At 40.1% G+C, this 19,096-nt stretch overlaps 1 protein-coding gene across 1 annotated transcript in view; it reads right to left on the reverse strand.

Annotated features, from left to right (window-relative positions):
* Window positions 1-16,833, reverse strand: part of C3H18orf54 (chromosome 3 C18orf54 homolog) — a 51,771-nt gene extending 34,938 nt beyond the window's left edge. The window contains exons 1-5 of the mRNA XM_038744190.1: window positions 16,530-16,833; window positions 12,865-13,653; window positions 11,939-12,089; window positions 6,637-6,739; window positions 5,587-5,718 (exon numbers count right to left, since the gene is read on the reverse strand). Of these exons, the coding sequence (XP_038600118.1) occupies window positions 5,587-5,718; window positions 6,637-6,739; window positions 11,939-12,089; window positions 12,865-13,653; window positions 16,530-16,812 (1,458 nt within the window). The 5' untranslated portion in view covers window positions 16,813-16,833. The remainder of the gene's footprint in view (window positions 1-5,586; window positions 5,719-6,636; window positions 6,740-11,938; window positions 12,090-12,864; window positions 13,654-16,529) is intronic.
* Between the last annotated feature and the right edge of the window lie 2,263 nt (window positions 16,834-19,096).

The raw sequence follows: 19,096 nt of genomic DNA on the forward strand, positions 1-19,096 counted from the left end.
ACTGTGAGCCCACTGTTGGGTAGGGACTGTCTCTATGTGTTGCCAATTCGTACTTCCCAAGCGCTTAGTACAGTGCTCTGCACATAGTAAGCACTCAATAAATATGATTGATTGATTGATTGATTGATTGATTATAGGATATTCTGGTAGGGTCCCACATAATGCATGTTTTCTTTACATGGTTTGACTAGACCTTTACTGATAAATTAGGAGATATCTTCCAACCACATGTGTTTCTAACTTCTCCGTGGCTGAGGACATCCACGTCCGAAGAACTGTTTTGCACAGGCTCCTGGCATGCACGCTACAATTGTGAGTTTTTGTAAGCCCAAGTTTCTTGTGGATCACAGTCTCTGTATTACAGAAAAGCTGATTGGATTGTGGGGGAGAGAGGGGGATCCTCCCTATAGGATTCCAGGCTCGTATCTCCTCCTGCTTTCAGGACATCTCCATCTGGATGTCTGTACACCATCTACAACTCAATGTGTCCAAGACTGAACTCCTTATCTTCCCTCCCAAACCCTGCCCTCTCCCTGACTTTCCCGTCACTGTAGACGGCACTACCATCCTTCCTGTCTCACAAGCCCACACCCTTGGTGTCATCCTTGACTCCGCTCTCTCATTCACCCCTAACATCCAATCTGTCACCAAAACCAGACCGTCTCACCTCCACAACATTGCCAAGATCCGCCCTTTCCTCTCCATCCAAACCGCTCCCTTGCTCGTTCAATCTTTCATCCTATCCCAACTGGATTACTGCATCACCCTCCTCTCTGATCTCCCATCCTCCTGTCTCTCCCCACTTCAGTCTATACTTCACTCTGCTGTCCGGATTATCTCTGTGCAGAAATGCTTTGGGCACGTTACTCCCCTCCTCAAAAATCTCCAGTGGCTGCCTGTCAACCTACGAATCAAGCAAAAACTCCTCACTCTCGGCTTCAAGGCTGTCCCTCACCTCGCCCCCTCGTACCTCACCTCCCTTCTCTCCTTCTACAGCCCAGCCTGCACCCTCTGCTCCTCTGCTGCTAACCTCCTCATGAACCTCATTCTCACCTGTCCCGCCGTTGACCCCCGGCCCACATCCTTCCCCTGGCCTGGAATGCCCTCCCTCCGCACATCTGCCAAGCTAGCTCTCTTCCTCCCTTCAAAGCCCTACTGAGAGCTCACTTCCTCCAGGAGGACTTCCCAGCCTGAGCCCCCTTTTTCCTCTCCTTCTCCCCATCCCCCCCCACCCTACCTCCCTCCCCTCCCCACAGCACCTGTATATATGTTTGTACAGATTTATTACTCTATTTATTTTACTTGTACATATTTACTATTCTATTTATTTTGTTAATGATGTGCATCAAGCTTTACTTCTATTTGTTCTGATGATTTTGACACCAGTCTACATGTTTTGTTTTGTTGTCTGTCTCCCCCTTCTAGACTGTGAGCCCGTCGTTGGGTAGGGACCGTCTCTATGTTGCCGACTTGTACTTCCCAAGTGCTTAGTACAGTGCTCTACACACAGTAAGTGCTCAATAAATATGACTGAATGAATGAATGAATTGATGGAGGGGCCTCAGACCAAGAACCTGCACAGAAGAACTGACTGCTCTCATTGCTCCCAAGAGGTTGTGGACTACAAAGCTGAAGGGCTAATTGAATTAGAGAAGCATTTGGGATTCCTGAGGTTCCTCTCCAGAGGAAACTCCAGAGTCTAAGACACGACTGTCCTGCCCCAGACAATCTCAAGAGAACAAATTGGCTGACACCAACTTAGGGCTGTAGTTGGAGCCTCAACTACGGCCCAAATGCCCATCATGATGATAATGATGATAATAATAACTGTGGTACTTGTTAAGTGCTTCCTATATGCCAGGCACTGTTCTATGCACTGGTGTAGACACAAAGCAAACAGGTGGGACACGGTCTGTGTAATTCTGGTACTTGTTGAATGCTTACTGTGTGACAGGCAATGTACTAAGAGCTGGAGTGGATACAGGCAAATTGGGTTGGGCCCAGTCCCTGTCCCACATGGGGCTCACAGTTTTAAACGCCATTTTATAGAGGAGGGAACTGAGGCACAGAGAAGTGAAGCCACTTGTCCAAAGTCACACAGCAGACAAGTGGCAGAGCCGAGACTTCTGACACCCAGGCCCAGCTCTATCCATTACACCATGCTGCTTTAAAGTCGGCTGCCTCTTCTCGACTCATGTCATCACTCTAGACAGCTGCACAGTGGTCCTAGGTCGAATCGACAGCTTTCCTCTGCCAACTTGGGCAGTGGGGTATTTAATACAGATCTCAGAAGCAGCAACAGCATCAGACACAGCAACAGGAGGTCCAATAAATATCCCATTCTCTTCCTCCAGGTCTGTGGATTGACACAACCACCATCTTTGGCTGCCAATGTATGACTAGACTACAGTATTTAAGTGCAGTTTGTAAATCTTGCCAAAAAAAAAAAAGGATAAGGATTACAGGTAATCCTGCCTCTAATAACCTGAGTTTTAACAGACCTCGAAGATTTACTTGACAGATTATCACATTGAGAAATTCAGTTAACCATTTATACATGACATTTTTATTCCCAATTTGCCTCAGTGCACTGACTTTGGAAGAACAAAAATGCTAAATGGAGTTTTTGGTGTTTCATCCTATGCACAAAATGACTAAGTGCTTAGTACGGTGTTTTGCACACAGTAAGTGCTCAATAAATACGATTGAATGAACTGAGAATGTGGATAGTTAAATCAGTTGTAGGTGTGAAAGTGTACATACACTCTCATCTCAAGGAGTGGGTTAGAAAGGAGGAGGAAAAGGGACATAAAAAAATTGTGGGGATTTTGTTTTCCAGGCCAAAAGGTGGTGGTGGTGGTGGTAGTACTACTACTACTACTACTACTACTACTACTAGTAGTAGTAGTAGTAGTAGTAGTAGTAGTAGTAGCATTTGTTAAGCACTTACTATGTGCCAAGCACTGTTCTAAGCGCTGGGGGGCACGTGGGGCTCACAGTCTTAATCCCCATTTTACAGATGAGGGAACTGAGGCACAGAGAAGTTACAAAGTCACACAGCTGACAAGTGGCAGAGCTGGGATTAGAACCCATAACCTCTGACTCCCAAGCCCGGGCTCTTTCCACTGAGCCACACTGCTTCTCTATCATAAAAGTATCATACTTTGGGATGTGCCAAACAGACAAGTTGCTTCAAACAATATTCATTCTAGTTTAACTGGATGTCCTTGGGAAAGTTGTCTGCTTAATGCTGCCACCTTCCTTGGCTAATGATTAAATAGTCAGTTGGTGCAAACTTATTATTGATGTTTAAAAGTTGAGTGCTCTATGGGCCCATCTAGCCCAAATTATCTGGCTGCCTTAACGTCCACAAATAGAAGGTTAAGTGGCCCAGTGACAACTTCAGTTTGGAGACAACTTCTACCATTCTGCTGACAGACAGCCCCTGGCTACTGCAGAATTTAAACTCGACTATTTTAGTTATGTTTGCGTCAAGGTTACCTTTGGGCAAATTAGGAGGTTGAAAGTCCACGATCCAGTCAGGAATACTTCATCTCCAGAATGTCAATGTGAGTCTTTTGCTCCTGGAAGGACTAAACTTCTTAGGTCTACAAGCTCTCTGGTGACGTACCCACCAGACAGCATTCATGTGGACTACTATAACTATTTGGAAGGGAAAAACTTGAAGTCCATTCCTCCAGTTCAATTACCCTAGGGCATTCATCAAAATTAGACCATCTCTAAGATGCATATCTTATTCAGATGCAAAATGAAAGTCACCTGTAACTTATGACAGGGCCCTTCAATGGCACTTATGACCTATGAAAAATTGCAAATTGAAAATGTAATAGGGTACCTAGCTTTATGGCCACTAACTCAGATGAAAGTGAAACTGCTGAAGAACTTTACATCGCAAAGTCCCCATTCATTCCTGCTATGAAACCAGAGGACTTAAATCCATCATTATATTAATCGGGATAGAAAACATTTTACTCATTTTTCTACATTTAACTGGGTACACTTACTTTTGAAGAGACCTAGAAACAGGAATCAGTCCTTCACATTGTAATCCAGCAGTTTCTTCCTCTGAAATCTATTAATGAAAATACCATTTAAAAAATTAGTAAATCACAAAAGCAATAAAGTTCATACTGACAGCAAAAGACAAATTGTTGAATAAAATGTAACCATTAAAATTTATTTGGAGAAGTAGAATATTTCCCCCCCAACACACACCATCTTTATATTAAAAGATTTATATTAAAAAGTAAATTATCCTTAAAGTTAATGTATAAAAGTGAACTTGGAAAATAAGATTCTCTCCTTTTCCTCAAACTGTTTTGAGATCAGTAAAATGTCAAATAAAAAATAAGAGAAATAAACTTCAAAAGACATGCAGCTTTTTCAAGTGCCTGTGGGGCTCATTTGTAATGGAAATTTTCTTGGGCTAATGTAACTCAGTGCAAGACAGTTAAACACCCACAAAGTAGAATCAGTTAAAGCAGTAATAATTGATATGCAAAATTCCTAAGTGAGGTGTGTGGGTATGTATAAATAGAATCCTTCAAAGGCCTCAAATCCCCATAAAGATCTTGAAAGGACGCTGAAGGCAAACACTATTATAACAATTATAATATACAACGATATTCCCAGGAAAGTCTGTAGAAGGGAAATGAAGACAAAATTATTGGTGTAAAGTTATTGCCAGGGAACAAAAAAAGGTGAGTTGTGGAACAAATGCACTCCATTCAATTGTATTTATTGAGCATCTACTGTGTGCAAAGCAGTATGCTACATGCTTACTCTAACACTATGACCAATAAATAAGAGGGCAAGTGCTATTTAACAAAATTTCCGAAATATTTCCAACCTAGCAAATAAACAATATTCCTTTCATTGTAACAATGACATAAAAGGAAAGAGCATCTTCTAAATTTGGTAGTCCTTTGGCATTTATGGATTTTTTCAGCTTTTGCCTACTTACAATTAGACCCAACACAGTCCCCGGTTCCAGCCCTGTTATCTCTGGTATCTAGACTATACGCTCCTTGTGGGCACTAAATGCATCTGTTTATTGTTATACTGTACTCACCCAAGCACTTAGTACAGTGCTCTGCACACAGTAAGCACTTAATAAATACGACTGAATGAATGAATGAATGGTCAGTATCAGCCACAACTCCACCTTCTCAGTGACTGATTGTCATCATTCAACCTACCCCCAGAAAGCCGAGAGAGCCGTGGGTTGCTAAATACCGTTTCTAGTGCATTAATTATAGTTGTCGTTGGGCCCGTGAATACCCAAGGATTATTGTACATCATGTATGACCAGAAGTCCTAGAATAGTGGGCTTGAATTTTGAAGCACTGATACAAAACTCTTACAACAGAACCATTGCTTCAAATGCTAAGGGTTACTACAGTTCTATAATTTTGATTAAAGTTTATCAGAAGTTCAGCACACTGCACCATGGGCAGGACTAAATAAAGGTGGCCAATAAATCTTCATATTTTAAGATCACAGTACCATTGGAATACACAAAATTAGAAAGAATGTGTTCTTAAATCATAACTGAAGTTGGCTTACTTTGTTAACTTCCTCATTTTGCTCTGCACTTTCACTCCGTTTAAAGTTTTCTTGCACAGCTTGAAGATTAAATAACATTTGTTTTAAAGCTTCAACGGGACCGTGATGATTTCCTCCAGAGAGGGTATTTTTCTAAAACCAAAACATATATATGGTTGAAATTTCAGATCCATAAGGGTGTCAGGTTAAAAATGCCAATCTGCTGAATTGTACTGTTGGCAAGATTCTTTTTACAATTTGACAGTTGTAAATATCCATTTTCTCTTATGCTGGAGTACAATAAACTAAATTTAGCCATATGTCCAACCTGATTCTTTGGACTCTACCCTGGTGCTTAGTTCAGCAGGTGGTGCATAGTACGTGTTTAACATATGCCACAATTATTAACTGTCTGGATATTGTATTGTCACCCACTCTCAGCTTCTACCCGGTGAAACTACTGCCCAAATACGTATCGACAGGTTGAATTTCAGGACCTCACTCTTGTTTTTTTGATATGGAGAATGGCTCCTAGATAAATCCAGGATTCCCAGCCACAAAGGAAGATTGGACATTTACTACAGTGCGAAGACCTTTAGTCTGGTTTGAAGCTTGATAATTGATTGTCTTTATGTTCTTTCCAACAATCTCCCAAAAGGCAAACTGGTCTTTCAGACTCAGTTTTCTACAGCTCGTTGTGAGCAGGGAACGTGTGTTGTATTGTACCCTCCCACGCACTCAGTACAGTGCTCTGCACACTGAAAGCACTCAATAAATATCATTGATGATGATAAGGATCTTTGAAACCTGAGCAATCAGGTTGCCTGTTCTTCTTCTACTCTAGAGTGTGAGCCCCATTTGGGACAGGAACCATGTTTGATCTGATTAACTTGCATTGTCCCCAGTGCTTAGTTCAGTGAGTGGCACAAAGTCCTTAACAGATACCACAGCTATTTATTATTAAGATTAAAAGGACTTAAAAAGAAATGTATCCCGAGGAGACAAATCCTTTTCTTACAATTCACTACAGAACTTTTTTCTAAACTTAATAAAAATGCATTTTTTACTCACCTGACTATCTTTATTTACAATACCCTCAGGAAAAGCATTAACGCAATTTGCCTTCGGGGTTTGTTGAGGGTCCTCATCACAGTGCACAGGAACAGGAGATTTACTAAAGGAGAACATAATAACCAGCTTATATTTACAGCTTTCAAAAGTTCAAGTTTTCAAAAGATCACTGGGTGGTGCTGGGACCAGGAGACAAAAATTATAGAAAGAGGATGGAAATATGCATCTCCCAAGTATCTGTTTATAAAATAAGTAGATGACTCTTACGGGAACAGAACCAATATATATGGTAAGCAAAGGCAAACAAAAAGAGAAAAGTAAGAATGTTAAAGCAAAAGTGTCAAAGTGAATTTCAATTTTTTTAATTCTCTGACTGTTTACAGCTCCTCCTAACTTAAAGAACATGCTCCCAAATCCTCCACCCCAATACTTGATAAAAATCAATCCTACTGACTCAGAACAAGATCAATCAATCACTCCACGTTATTTGAGCACTTACAGTGTACACAGCACTGTACTAAGAGTTTGGAAAAGTACAATACAACAGAGTTGGTAGGCACAATCCCTGCCTTCAAGGAGCTTACAGTCTAAAGGGAGCAACAGACATTAAAAGAAAAGACAGGCATTAAAATATCTCAAATACACCTAGCTAATTGATTATTACTTCATTCAATTGTATGTATTGATTGCTTACTGTGTGCAGAGTGCTGTACTTAGCGCTTGGAAAGTACAATTCAGCAACAGAGACCATCCCTACCCAACAACGGGCTCATTCAGTATACCCTTCCCGCCAGTTGCCGATTCAGACCATTTCCTTGTATCTTGCTGATAAGAATACATGCAATCAAAACCTTACAGTAAAGTCCAGACCTATGACATCTAATAGGCAACTCTACTAGGGAAAGTTGGCAAAAATCAAAGACATTTACATTGATCTGACTTGATTTGGTTTTCATGAAGTCCCTTTACCCTGTTTTTCTCAGAGTACCACTAGGGTCCATGATATGTTCCAGGACCTTCTCAAGTATTGAAGATAAACTGACCTGTCAAAAGTTTCAAGGATTTTATGTTTAATAATGCTCATTTCCATTCTCAGGCTCTTCTCTGGGGCTTGAGAGAAAAGTCCTATTACGTCCAATTAAATGATCACCCCTACCCTAAACAGGAGGAGGGAGAGCGGGAAGAAGCAGAAAAGGAAGAAAGGAAACCTCAGGGGATATATTGTACCGTTGGAACTCATTACAGTGTCGGACAGCTGCATATTTGAATAAACAGTATTTGGATAATTGGAGAACAGTAGGAACAGCATAAGGAAAAAGCACAGGCCTGGGACTCAGAAAACCTGGGTTCTAACCCGGGCTCTGTCAGGTGCCTGCTGTGCGAACTTGGGCAAGTCACTTAACTTCTCTGCGCCTCAGTTTCCTCACCTGTAAAATGGGGATTCAATGCTTCTTCCGCCCCATACTTAAACTTGGAACCCCACGTGGGACCAGGACTGTGTCTGATCGGATTAGCCTGCACCTACGCCAGAGCTTAGAACAGTGTTTTACAGCTAGGAAGTGCTTAACAAATAATAATAATAATACTGTTGAAATAAATATCATTGCAGCTTCCAGTGATGGGGAGGATGAATGGGAAGCGGGTTCTGAACTGACTGGAGGCAAGGAGGGAAGTGGTTTGAGGCAACTGAGGGAGCTGAGTTCTGTCATGCAATCCCTCACTAATAGCGACAGTATTTACAAAGCATTTACTGTATGCAGAGCACTGTATTAAGTGCTGGGGGAGAATACACCGAATACACAAAGCTCAGTCATTTGCCCCAGGATTGCAGGCATTTGTCCAACCCTCCATTCTTCCCCTTTCGGCAACTGAGAGGCTTACTTTCTGGATATTTGCCTAATTTTCTTACGAACACAATAAAAATATAATTTATAGCACACGAGCACCTTCTCATAGAATCGAGACCATGATAATTTCTTTACTAGACTGCACAGGCATCATTGGCACCCATACTTTGCACATAGCAAGCGCTCAATAAATACGATTGAATGAATTTAATAAATTGATCATTTCCGTTTCACTACATGAAACAGCCTAAATTTTTTTCCAAAGTATTCCATACTTTGTTTTTAACATTTAGTTTTAAAATAACATAGGAACTCATGTTATGAATTTCTATAAGAAAAGTTTACAGCATTCATTCACAATGAAATCTGCTTTATAAGAATTACCTAAGCACATTATATTGAATTCATTTCTCCCTGTGTTAATGTCTTTGAGTTCTTTATTTCACAATTCCTTTTTCTTTCTCCTCCACAACCACCTCATCTTCTTATCATTTAACTTAAATCTTAATATTAGTGCTTCTCAATATCCTTCTTTTGATGTCTTTCGGTGTCATTAATACTAATGACGTTTTTCATTCAACACTTACTCCGTGCCAAGCACTTTACTAAGTCTTGGGGTAAATGCAGCTTAATCAGGTTGGACACAACCTCTATCCCTCAGTGAGCTCACAGTCTAGGAGAAGGAAAATGAGCCACAGAAAAGTTAGGTAACCTGCCCAAGTTCACACAGTAGGCAAGTGGAAGAGCAGGAATTAGAACCCATATCCTCTAATTCCCAGATCTGTGCTCTTTCCACTATTGTTTTCAATCACTTCTGAATTTCAGATCAAATAAAGTAACTTGCCCAAGGTCACACAGCAGGCAAGTGGAAGAGCCAGAATTAGAACCTATACCCTCTGATTCCCAGATCTGTGCTCTTTCCACTATTGTTTTCAATCTCTTCTGAATTTCAGATCAAATAAAGGAGAAATAAATTCTCAAACCTCACATTTGAGTAATCTAATAGAGGAATTTTGGTTTTGGGGTGAGAGCAGTATGCTGAAACAACTCCACCCCCTTATTACATTTCTCAAGTAGGTTTTTTATCTCAGTCTGAAAATTTAGCACCAAACCAGACCCTGAAGTATTTCTTTCAATATAATGACTTCTAACTCTTAAAATTCTTAACTGTGTAATTAATGTCTCACCTTAACTATTACAATCCCTTCTCTGATAGCCTTCCCAAGTTACTATATGAGTGTTTGTATTGTATGAAAGTAATGAAAATAGAAATGGAGCTATTAAAATACAAAACTTTTACAAATACTGTTCTGCTCCACTTAACACTAAGCAGACTGATCCATTGTTAAAATCATCCTCAAATAGGAAATCTGAGGAAGCAGAAGTTTAAAAAAACTTTCTAAAGACCATAGTTTAGCAGTGATGAATAAGAATAAAAAAGAACCCAAAACACCAAGAATGATAAGGGTTTTTACTAAAGGATGCTAACCAGATCTGTGGGTCAGTAAAAACCTAAACAGAGGTAAAGTTCTCAAATTAAAATTAAAATTTAAACTACAGGTAGACCTTCCTGTTGGGGAAATAAAATAAGCTTTGTTCCACAAGAATGTGTGCTTCTTCTAGACTGTAAGCTCCTTGTGGATAGGGAATGTTTCTACAAACTCTGCATATTGAATCCTGCCAAGTGTTAAATAAAATGCTCCGCACACAGTAAAACTGATTGATTGATGCCACTATATGTTCTGGCTAAAACACGATGGCGGAATCAGGACACATTTTTCCAATAACACAAAATGTATCTGGTCAGAATACCAAGAGGCATCAAAAAATCCAGTTAGGGGAAAGTGCACAGAATTGGAAATGGGGTGAACACTATGCACATGTTTCCCTAAGGCAGGGATCAGCTTTATAATCTCCCAAGAGCTTAGTAGAGTGCTCTGCACATAGTAAGTGCTCAGTAAATACGATTGATTGACTGATAAGAAGGCTGTATGTACTGGAACAGAAGGCTCCCAGCAAAAGAGATCTTTAAGAACAAACAACACTCGCCCTGGGAAGTAGCATTATGCTATTACATCCCCATCTGCAACTTATTTTAGTGTCTTGTCTTCCTGGCTAGGTTATAAACCTCTGAGAGTGGGGATCACTAAAAGTATTCTATTCTCTCCTAAATGCTTAGTACAGTGCTCTGCCCAAAGTAAGAGCTCAATAAGTACTATTAATTTATTGACTGAAGGTATGGGTCATTTCTTTGCCTGACAGCTGGATTGGTTCTGTAATACTGAACTTAAAATTCAAATTGTTTAACGTTTACCTTTAAATTCAGTAAGAAAAATGACACAGAGTATTTCCCTCAGCCAGCTAATATTACCAGCTCTAATGTAACCTATCCTCCCATTTTACTACATGCTAATAATGATGATGGCATTTGTTAAGCGCTTATTATGTGCAAAGCACTGTTCTAAGCACTGGGGAGGATGCAAGGTGATCAGGTTGTCCCACATGGGACTCTCAGTTTTAATCCCCATTTTACAGATGAAGTAACTGAGACACGGAGAAGTTAAGTGACTTGCCCAAAGTCGCACAGCAGACAAGTGGCGGAGCTGGGATCAGAACCCATTAGCAAGAATACTTGCTAATACAGAATACTTGCTAAAATGCTTAGGAGTTGGAATCATTACTTATTACTAGATAGGTTAATAAGTACACTAAGGCCAGAGTATTAGGGTAGATTTTATTCTCAACCCTAGCAATAACCTGCTGAGCTACCTACTGATAGACTAGACTGTGAGCCCGTTGTGGGCAGGGATTGTCTCTATTTGTTGCTGAATTGTACTTCCCAAGCGCTCTGCTCACAGTAAGCGCTCAATAAATACGATTGAATGAAAGAAATATGCTTTGTACTTAAAAGGCTTTACATGTGGGGAAAGTCATATGAAGAAACCGAGGGCCAGGGAAGTCAAGCAAACTGAAGGCAGCTGATTGAACTTTTAGGCCTTAATAACAATCTAAACAGATATGCCGACAAAGAAAACTGAGAGACAATTGAAGTAACGCAGATAGAATATGACTACTAAAATGAAATGGGGAAAAGCAAGCTTTTGAGAATGTGCTTACTTTCTCTCTACCTGTAAAACAATTCCATGTCTCCCCTTTCCTTGGAATGAAACAGGAAATAAAATAGCCATGATTTATGGAGAAATAAAAGGAAAACAATAAATATCAAAAATGTATAGAACAATATACTCTAACTGGAATATGAGACAATGCACCATCTAGTGGGAAAAGTAAAAATGGTAATTTCTAAGATGCAATACCAAGGCATTTGAAGACTACCCTCCTTCATCTCCATCATTAAATTGCCTGGAAAGGAATAAACCACTCAACAAATGGGGTGAAAAAGTATATTTTTTCCATTTGGATAGCAAAACAATTTTCTACTTTTTGTTACTCACAAGGGAACAGGAATATTTTCCCATGATCTTTCTTCTTCTAGTATATCTAGGGAACAGGGGCTGCCTGAATTTTCCCCGGTATTTGATATTACCTCAGCAGAATACTCTAAAGTTCTCTGGGCCTTCAGGATAAGCAATTCAATTTTGTCATCTAAAAAAAAAAAAATGATTAATTATATTGTTAAGATTAGACTGTGATTAGATTAAGATTAGATTTAAGATTAAGTCTTAATTAATTAATTAAGTCTTAATTAAGTGTTAAGATAAGACTTTTAGACTGTGAGCCCACTGTTGGGTAGGGACTGTCTCTATATGTTGCCAACTTGTACTTCCCAAGCGCTTAGTACAGTGCTCTGCACACAGTAAGCGCTCAATAAATATGATTGATTGATTGATTGATTGATTATTTTAGCAGAGTGAAGCATATCACTACATATTCCCAGGTTACAAGTCTCAATCTGATGTACTGAAACATAATTCCTACTTATGTGAACCAATGGGCAATGTCTAGAGGTAAGCGATGTTACAATATAACATATTGAGTAGAGAGTAACATAGAGAGTGGAAGAGAAAAAACATATAGAACTTCTAGTTGCATTAACTTACCATTGCATATGAGACTATATACAAATATACAAAATAGAAGAATTCTTCCCACTAGATTGGTAAGCTCATTGTAAGATGGGAACATGTTTGCTAGCTCTTTTGTATTGTACTCTCCCAAGTGCCTGGTACAGTGCTCCGCACATAGTAAGTACCCAATAAATAATATCGATTGACTGATTGCTCCCCACCCTGGGATAAACTAACTCATTCAAAAGCTTAACCAAAAACGCAACTGATCATTCATCTTTTAGCCCTGGGACCATCTTAATTTCTTAATTAGTCGGTTGAATAAAAAAACTAAAAAAGAAAATATGCATTACCACTGAAGGCTTGTTTGGAGTGTCTTGAGAAAGATATACTTTCAGACTGGAAATGGTCACATTCGCAGTCCCATTCACAACCATCAGTTAATACTTTCTTGCCCCTCTTTGGATCTAAACGGCTATGGCGTTCAAATGAGTGCTCAACACAACCTAATTTGTTCACAGACCGAGAATTCTTCTGCCTCTTGCAAAGGCGTCTAAGGGGGTTGGAGTCTTCTGCCTGAGAAACGTTCTGACTTGCTGAATCGGATAAAAGGTCTTGATTGTGAAGCCAGGCTGGATATTTGAAATCCGGTAAACTAGTTAAGCCAGACACACTCAGATCAGACTTTTGGCTTGTAAGCCACCTTGGGTAATTCATACCACCACTGTGTTTTGGACTTCCTTGCAAAGGAGGCTTCTCTGAAGAATAAGCTGATGAGGAAGAATTGCATTTGTGAAGCTTATTCTCAGTTTTAGATTTTAACCCATTATGCTGACCTCCTCTGGCACTTTGGCATGAAGAAGCAAAGAGAGTCTCATTTCCCTTAGGGCTGTAGTGATGCGGAAAAGCAAGGTTTTTTTCATCATCAGATGAAGCTGGTTTTGTAGGAACCTTCTTATTTCGCTTGCTCCCTCGGGACACTGATCCGACAAATGTGTCGGCAATGGGTAACGATCCGTCGGCTGGAAATGCCAATAAATCATCAGTGGTGAGGCTTAGCAGATCGAGGTCACTAATAATGCATCTTCTACAGGGTGCAGACATGGTGCTTGACTTTCTGTGGTGGTTGAAGTCTTTGGAAGCTGGGAGAAAAAAAATATACATTTTTACTTATTTACCAGGTGAGGGTAAATTTCCCTTCTAGACTGTGAGCCCGTTGTTGGGTAGGGACCGTCTATACATGTCGCCGACTTGTACTTCCCAAGCGCTTAGTACAATGCTCTGCACACAGTAAGTGCTCAATAAATATGACTGAATGAATGAATTTGAAAACCAAAGTGGTTATCAATATCAACGATCTTCACCAACCAATGGTATTACTAAGAGCTTATTCGTTGAGGGCAGGGAATGAATCTATTAATTGCTATACTGCACTGTCCCAAGCGCTTAGTACAGTGCTCTGCAACACTAAGTGCTCAATAAATACAATCGACTGACTGTGAACAGAGCACTGTACTAAGTGCTTGGGAGAGTACAATTCAAACAGAGCTCTGCAAGGAGCTTACTGTCCGGAAGGGTTTTAGAGCAACGTAACTTGCATGATACATGAGCCACCGATTTTCCCCCTCAAATTATCGTTATGGAAAATAAGAGAGTGCCCACTTTCTGTCACAGTGGAGTGCTCCTGGGTAACATGGGCACCAGAACAAGTTGAGTGAGGGAAACAGCAATTCTGACCGGGGTACAGGTAAGCTACCACTGTAGATTCTATATGGACTGACCGAAGACTGAACGAAATTAAACTTTCTTTAATTTTTTAATGGTATTTGTTAAATGCTTGCTATTTCACAGACCCTGAACCAAGTGCTGGGGTAGATACCAGCTAATCAGGCTAGACACAGTCCACGTCCCACAGAGGGCTAAAAGATTTAAGCCCCATTTTATAGATGAGACAGCTGAGGTACAGAATAGTGAAGTGACAGCAGATGAGTGGAGAAGCCAGGATTAGGACCCAGGTCCTTCTGAGTCCTAGGCCCATGTTCTATTCTCTAGGCCATGCCACTTCTCAGGAATCTTGTACATATTTACTATTCTATTTATTTTATTTTGTTAATATGTGTTATTTTGTTGTCTGTCTCCCCCTTCTAGACTGTGAGCCCGCTATTGGGTTGGGACTGTCTCTATATGTTACCAACCTGTACTTCCCAAGCACTTAGTACAGTGCTCTGCACACAGTAAGCACTCAATAAATATGATTGAATGAATGAATTGAATGAATGAATGAATGAATCATATAGGAGGGGGAGGGAAAGCTGATCTGAATTGATATGATCCAGATATGAATTGATAGATATGAATTGATAGAAAAGCAGCATGGCTCAATGGAAAGAGCATGGGGTTGGGAGCCAGAGGTCACGGGTTCAAATCCCAGCTCTGTCAATTGTCAGCTGTGTGACCTTGGGCAAGTCACTTAACTTCTCTGTGCCTCAGTTACCTCGTCTGTAAAATGGAGATTAAGAATGTGAGCCCCACGTGGGACAACCTGATCACCTTGTATCCTCCCCAGCACTTAGAACAGTGCTTTGCACATAGTAAGGGCTTAACAAATGCCATTATTATTATTATTATTATATGTCCATAACTGTAAAGCCCAGTCGTCATCATCAGTGGTATTTCCGAGAGCTTACTGGGTGCACAGCACTATACTAAGTGCTTGGGAGAGTACAATTCCACACAGTTGGCAGACCCATTCCCTGCCCAAAATGAGTTTAGAGTGTAAGAATTACTGCAATATAGTAACATATGCTGCAATATTATCTAAAACATTTGGTTCTAGCTGAAACAGTAGATGTGACTGACAGTCACGGAATAGACTGCATACGCCTACATGTTAGCTCCCCTTAACTTACCTCTGTTTTTGTGGAGTCACAAAACCAGGGCAAGGGAGGAAATGGAGGGAAATGGGGATGGGGGATATAATTGGGGCTGTTAGAGTTGCTTCCACATTCACATTTGTGCAAAGCAGACGGGATGCACAGTGAGTCTAGAAAACAAAGGGCTGAGTTAACTGGTTCAAGTTGGGCAAGACTCAACCTCATCACTCCATGGCCAACTGCTGCTATCTAGGACTGCTCTTTAGACCACAGGCTCTTAATAAAGGATCTCCAAAGAGCAAGGCTAATAAGAGCCTCTTTTCATGACACGGTGCAATAATAATAATAATAATGTTGGTATTTGTTAAGCGCTTACTATGTGCAAAGCACTGTTCTAAGAGCTGGGGGAGATGCAAGGTAATCAGCTTGTCCCACGTGGGGCTCATAGTCTTCAACCCCATTTTACAGATGAGCAACTGAGGGCACAGAGAATTGACTTGCCCAAAGTCACACAGTTAAGTGGCGGAGCCGGGATTAGAACCCACGACCTCTGACTCCCAAGCCCCGGCTCTTTCCACTAAGCCACGTTGGGTAACAGGGCAACTGCAGGAGAAGCAGCATGGCTTAGTGGCTAGTGAACGGGACTGGGAGTCAGAAGGACCTGGATTCCAATCCCAGCTTTGGCACTTGTCTGCTGTGTGACCTTGGGCAAGTCACTTTGCTTCTCTGGACCTCGATTACCTCATCCGTAAAATGGGGATTAAGGCTTGGGCCCCATTAAGACAGGGACTGTGTCCGACCTGATTAACTTGTATCTACCCCAGTGCTTAGAACACTGCTTGGCACATAGTAAGTACTTAACAAATTCCATAATTATTATTATTAGCCCTCTCCACACAGGAATGGGCGGGAGAGACCATAGCATTGCAAATGATCGATTAAACACCGCTTGAGTAGGTAGACTATACCTTAAGGAGAAAGAACAAGGTGCAACTGGCAATTTCAGTCAGTTTCCAAACTGTAAATTAAACAATTCACAGAATTAAACAGTACAACTTCCCAAAAGTATCAAACTCCTCCAAGAAACAAAATGGAAGCACAAACAATTGGTGACATTATGCATCAAAAAACAGTGAAAAGCATACCACAGTTTTTAGAATGAAATCCCAGGATTTCGAAGCTCTTAGAAGAATTTGGATCAAAAATAATCTTTCCATTGCATGGCCTAGCAGAAGTACGGCTTAAATCAAAATCCTCAATGTAGGCCTCAAGGGCTTGAGAAGCAGAGCTGTACACTTTATCTTTATACTGAATCAAGCTGGTTGCTTTAATAAAGGAGTTGCTGTTTTCCGGGCTGCGACTTGCAAGAAGAGAAGATACTGTAGACTGAGGAGAGTAAACACCACCTCTTTTCACTGACTTTGCCATGGTGTTCTCAAAACTGTCTGTTGAGATTCCAATTATCTTTTAAAAATACCTGTAAATACAAAAAAAAACCCATAAATATTCCATTAAAATATGGCTGGATTCATACACATCTTCTATTTTTCTCAAGTATTCTACTCTCAAATGTCCATATTTAGGGAAAATGTCCTGTATAAACTAAAACACCAGAAAATCCACATACCCAGTATCCGACGACTGGATGCCTGGAAAAGACAAAGTCAGAGGAAGGGAATGGAGAAGCACAGTAAAATATTCAAATAAGCCAATGGAATGAGGTATCTCCACATATTCCTAGACCTATATCTGCTGGATTGTTTTCCATATACCATTACTTCCTCTCAAAATAAGTAAGAGCGAGTAGGTCTTTAGATGGAGGTGGTCTGCAAATGGAAAGTGTTTTTGATTCCACAGGCATTTTGAACTGCTTCAGATGCACTTGTTCTGAAATGGAAAGAACATGTAGGAATGTCTTTAAATTTCCCAGTAATCTCCTTATCTCCTGATCCCTCCCTTTCCTTTTAAACAAAAATACTGTAATGGTGCTGGTTTTCTGCTGAGTAATTTAAATAGGGTTACTTTGGCTTAATTTTACAATTACTGAGGCCTTTTAGAATATATTTTAGGCATCATGCATCAGCATACTGCTGATAGAACAACACGGAGGGAAATGAAGCTAAGGGACCCATAGCCAGGCAGTGGGGGAAGATTACCTATAACTGAAATTACTTTTTAAGCAAATATAGTCAACTGTAATTTCTAAAGTGATTTCCTTCCATAGGCCTTCCAGAGGAGCAGGCATTTAGTAAATAGTAAATATTCATTCAATCCTGTTTATTGAGTGCCTGCTGTGTGCAGAGCACTGTACAAAGTGGTTGGGAGTGTGCAATACAACAAAGTGTGCAATACAACAATGGTTTTGCTATTATCTGCATTGGATTTATACATTACTCGGGACTGACTTATCCAAGGATTTGCTTTAGCAGCCGCAGAAAGTAATGTTGGAAATATTTTTGGATCTTTCCAAGGTCAAATTCAGATTTAGAGAATATTGCTAGTACCTGGACTCTATTAAACAGAAACCTGGCTCTTTATAGCTATAGAGTATAAATAGTATCTGCATCATCATGCTTTCCAAACACAAAAAGTGCACAGGTAAAAAAACTAGAAGAAATGAAATTCTGAGCTCATGAGAGTACATGGTAAAATCTAAATGTCTGAAAAAATCCCTTTGCTGGATAAGTATTTGGCCAACATTAAGACTTTCTAAAACTGCCTCTTTGAAAAAAATAAACAATACTTTGACTGAGGATGTATGGTGATAGCACCAAAAAGAGCTTACTGGTCTGTACAAGTTCTCTAAAAGGCAAGTGGGTTAGTCAGTTTCATTAACACATATTGGTACAGTATGTAACATCAAATTCTGAATAAAGCCCCAGAATCCTTACAGTATAGAGAGGAAGGGAAATGAGAAATGAGACACGTTTAGCTATATGACCTTTAAAATAATCCTAGGCAAGTGATGATATATACCTGTATATATGTATATATGGTTGTACATATTTATTACTCTATTTATTTATTTATTTTACTTGTACATACCTATCCTATTTATTTTATTTTGTTAGTATGTTTGGTTTTGTTCTCTGTCTCCCCCTTTTAGACTGTGAGCCCACTGTTGGGTAGAGACTGTCTCTATATGTTGCCAATTTGTACTTCCCAAGCGCTTAGTACAGTGCTCTGCACATAGTAAGCGCTCAATAAATACGATTGATGATGATGATGATGACAAGTGAATACATTATATTTTATGTAATTTCTATAGCCACAAGAGTTTGAAAAATACCACTTCTCTGAGTTCTGTTAGTGGCTGTTGACCGGAAAACAATTTAAGAGTAAGGAAAAGAGGCAAAGCACTGAGCTCAACACAAGACTGATTCTGAAAAGGAGTATAGCACAGATGAAATAACATTGGTATGTGTTGGGAAATTATCGCTATTGGTCCAACTGTATCTGTGACTACAAATGGCTAGGTTTTCATAATCAGATTACTCAACAACCAAAAGGAAGGGGTACTCATGAATTCTATTTATTTACACTGACGCCTGTTTACTTGTTTTGATGTCTGTCTCCCCCCTTCTAGACTTCAAACCTGGTGTGGGCAGGGACTGTCTTTATTGCTGAACTGTACTGCACTTAGTACAGTGCTCTGCACACAGTAAGCACTCAATAAATACAATTGAATGAGTGCATGAATGAATGTTGGTAC

This window comes from Tachyglossus aculeatus, chromosome 3 (assembly GCF_015852505.1).
Source record: "Tachyglossus aculeatus isolate mTacAcu1 chromosome 3, mTacAcu1.pri, whole genome shotgun sequence".
Lineage (NCBI taxonomy): Eukaryota > Metazoa > Chordata > Mammalia > Monotremata > Tachyglossidae > Tachyglossus > Tachyglossus aculeatus.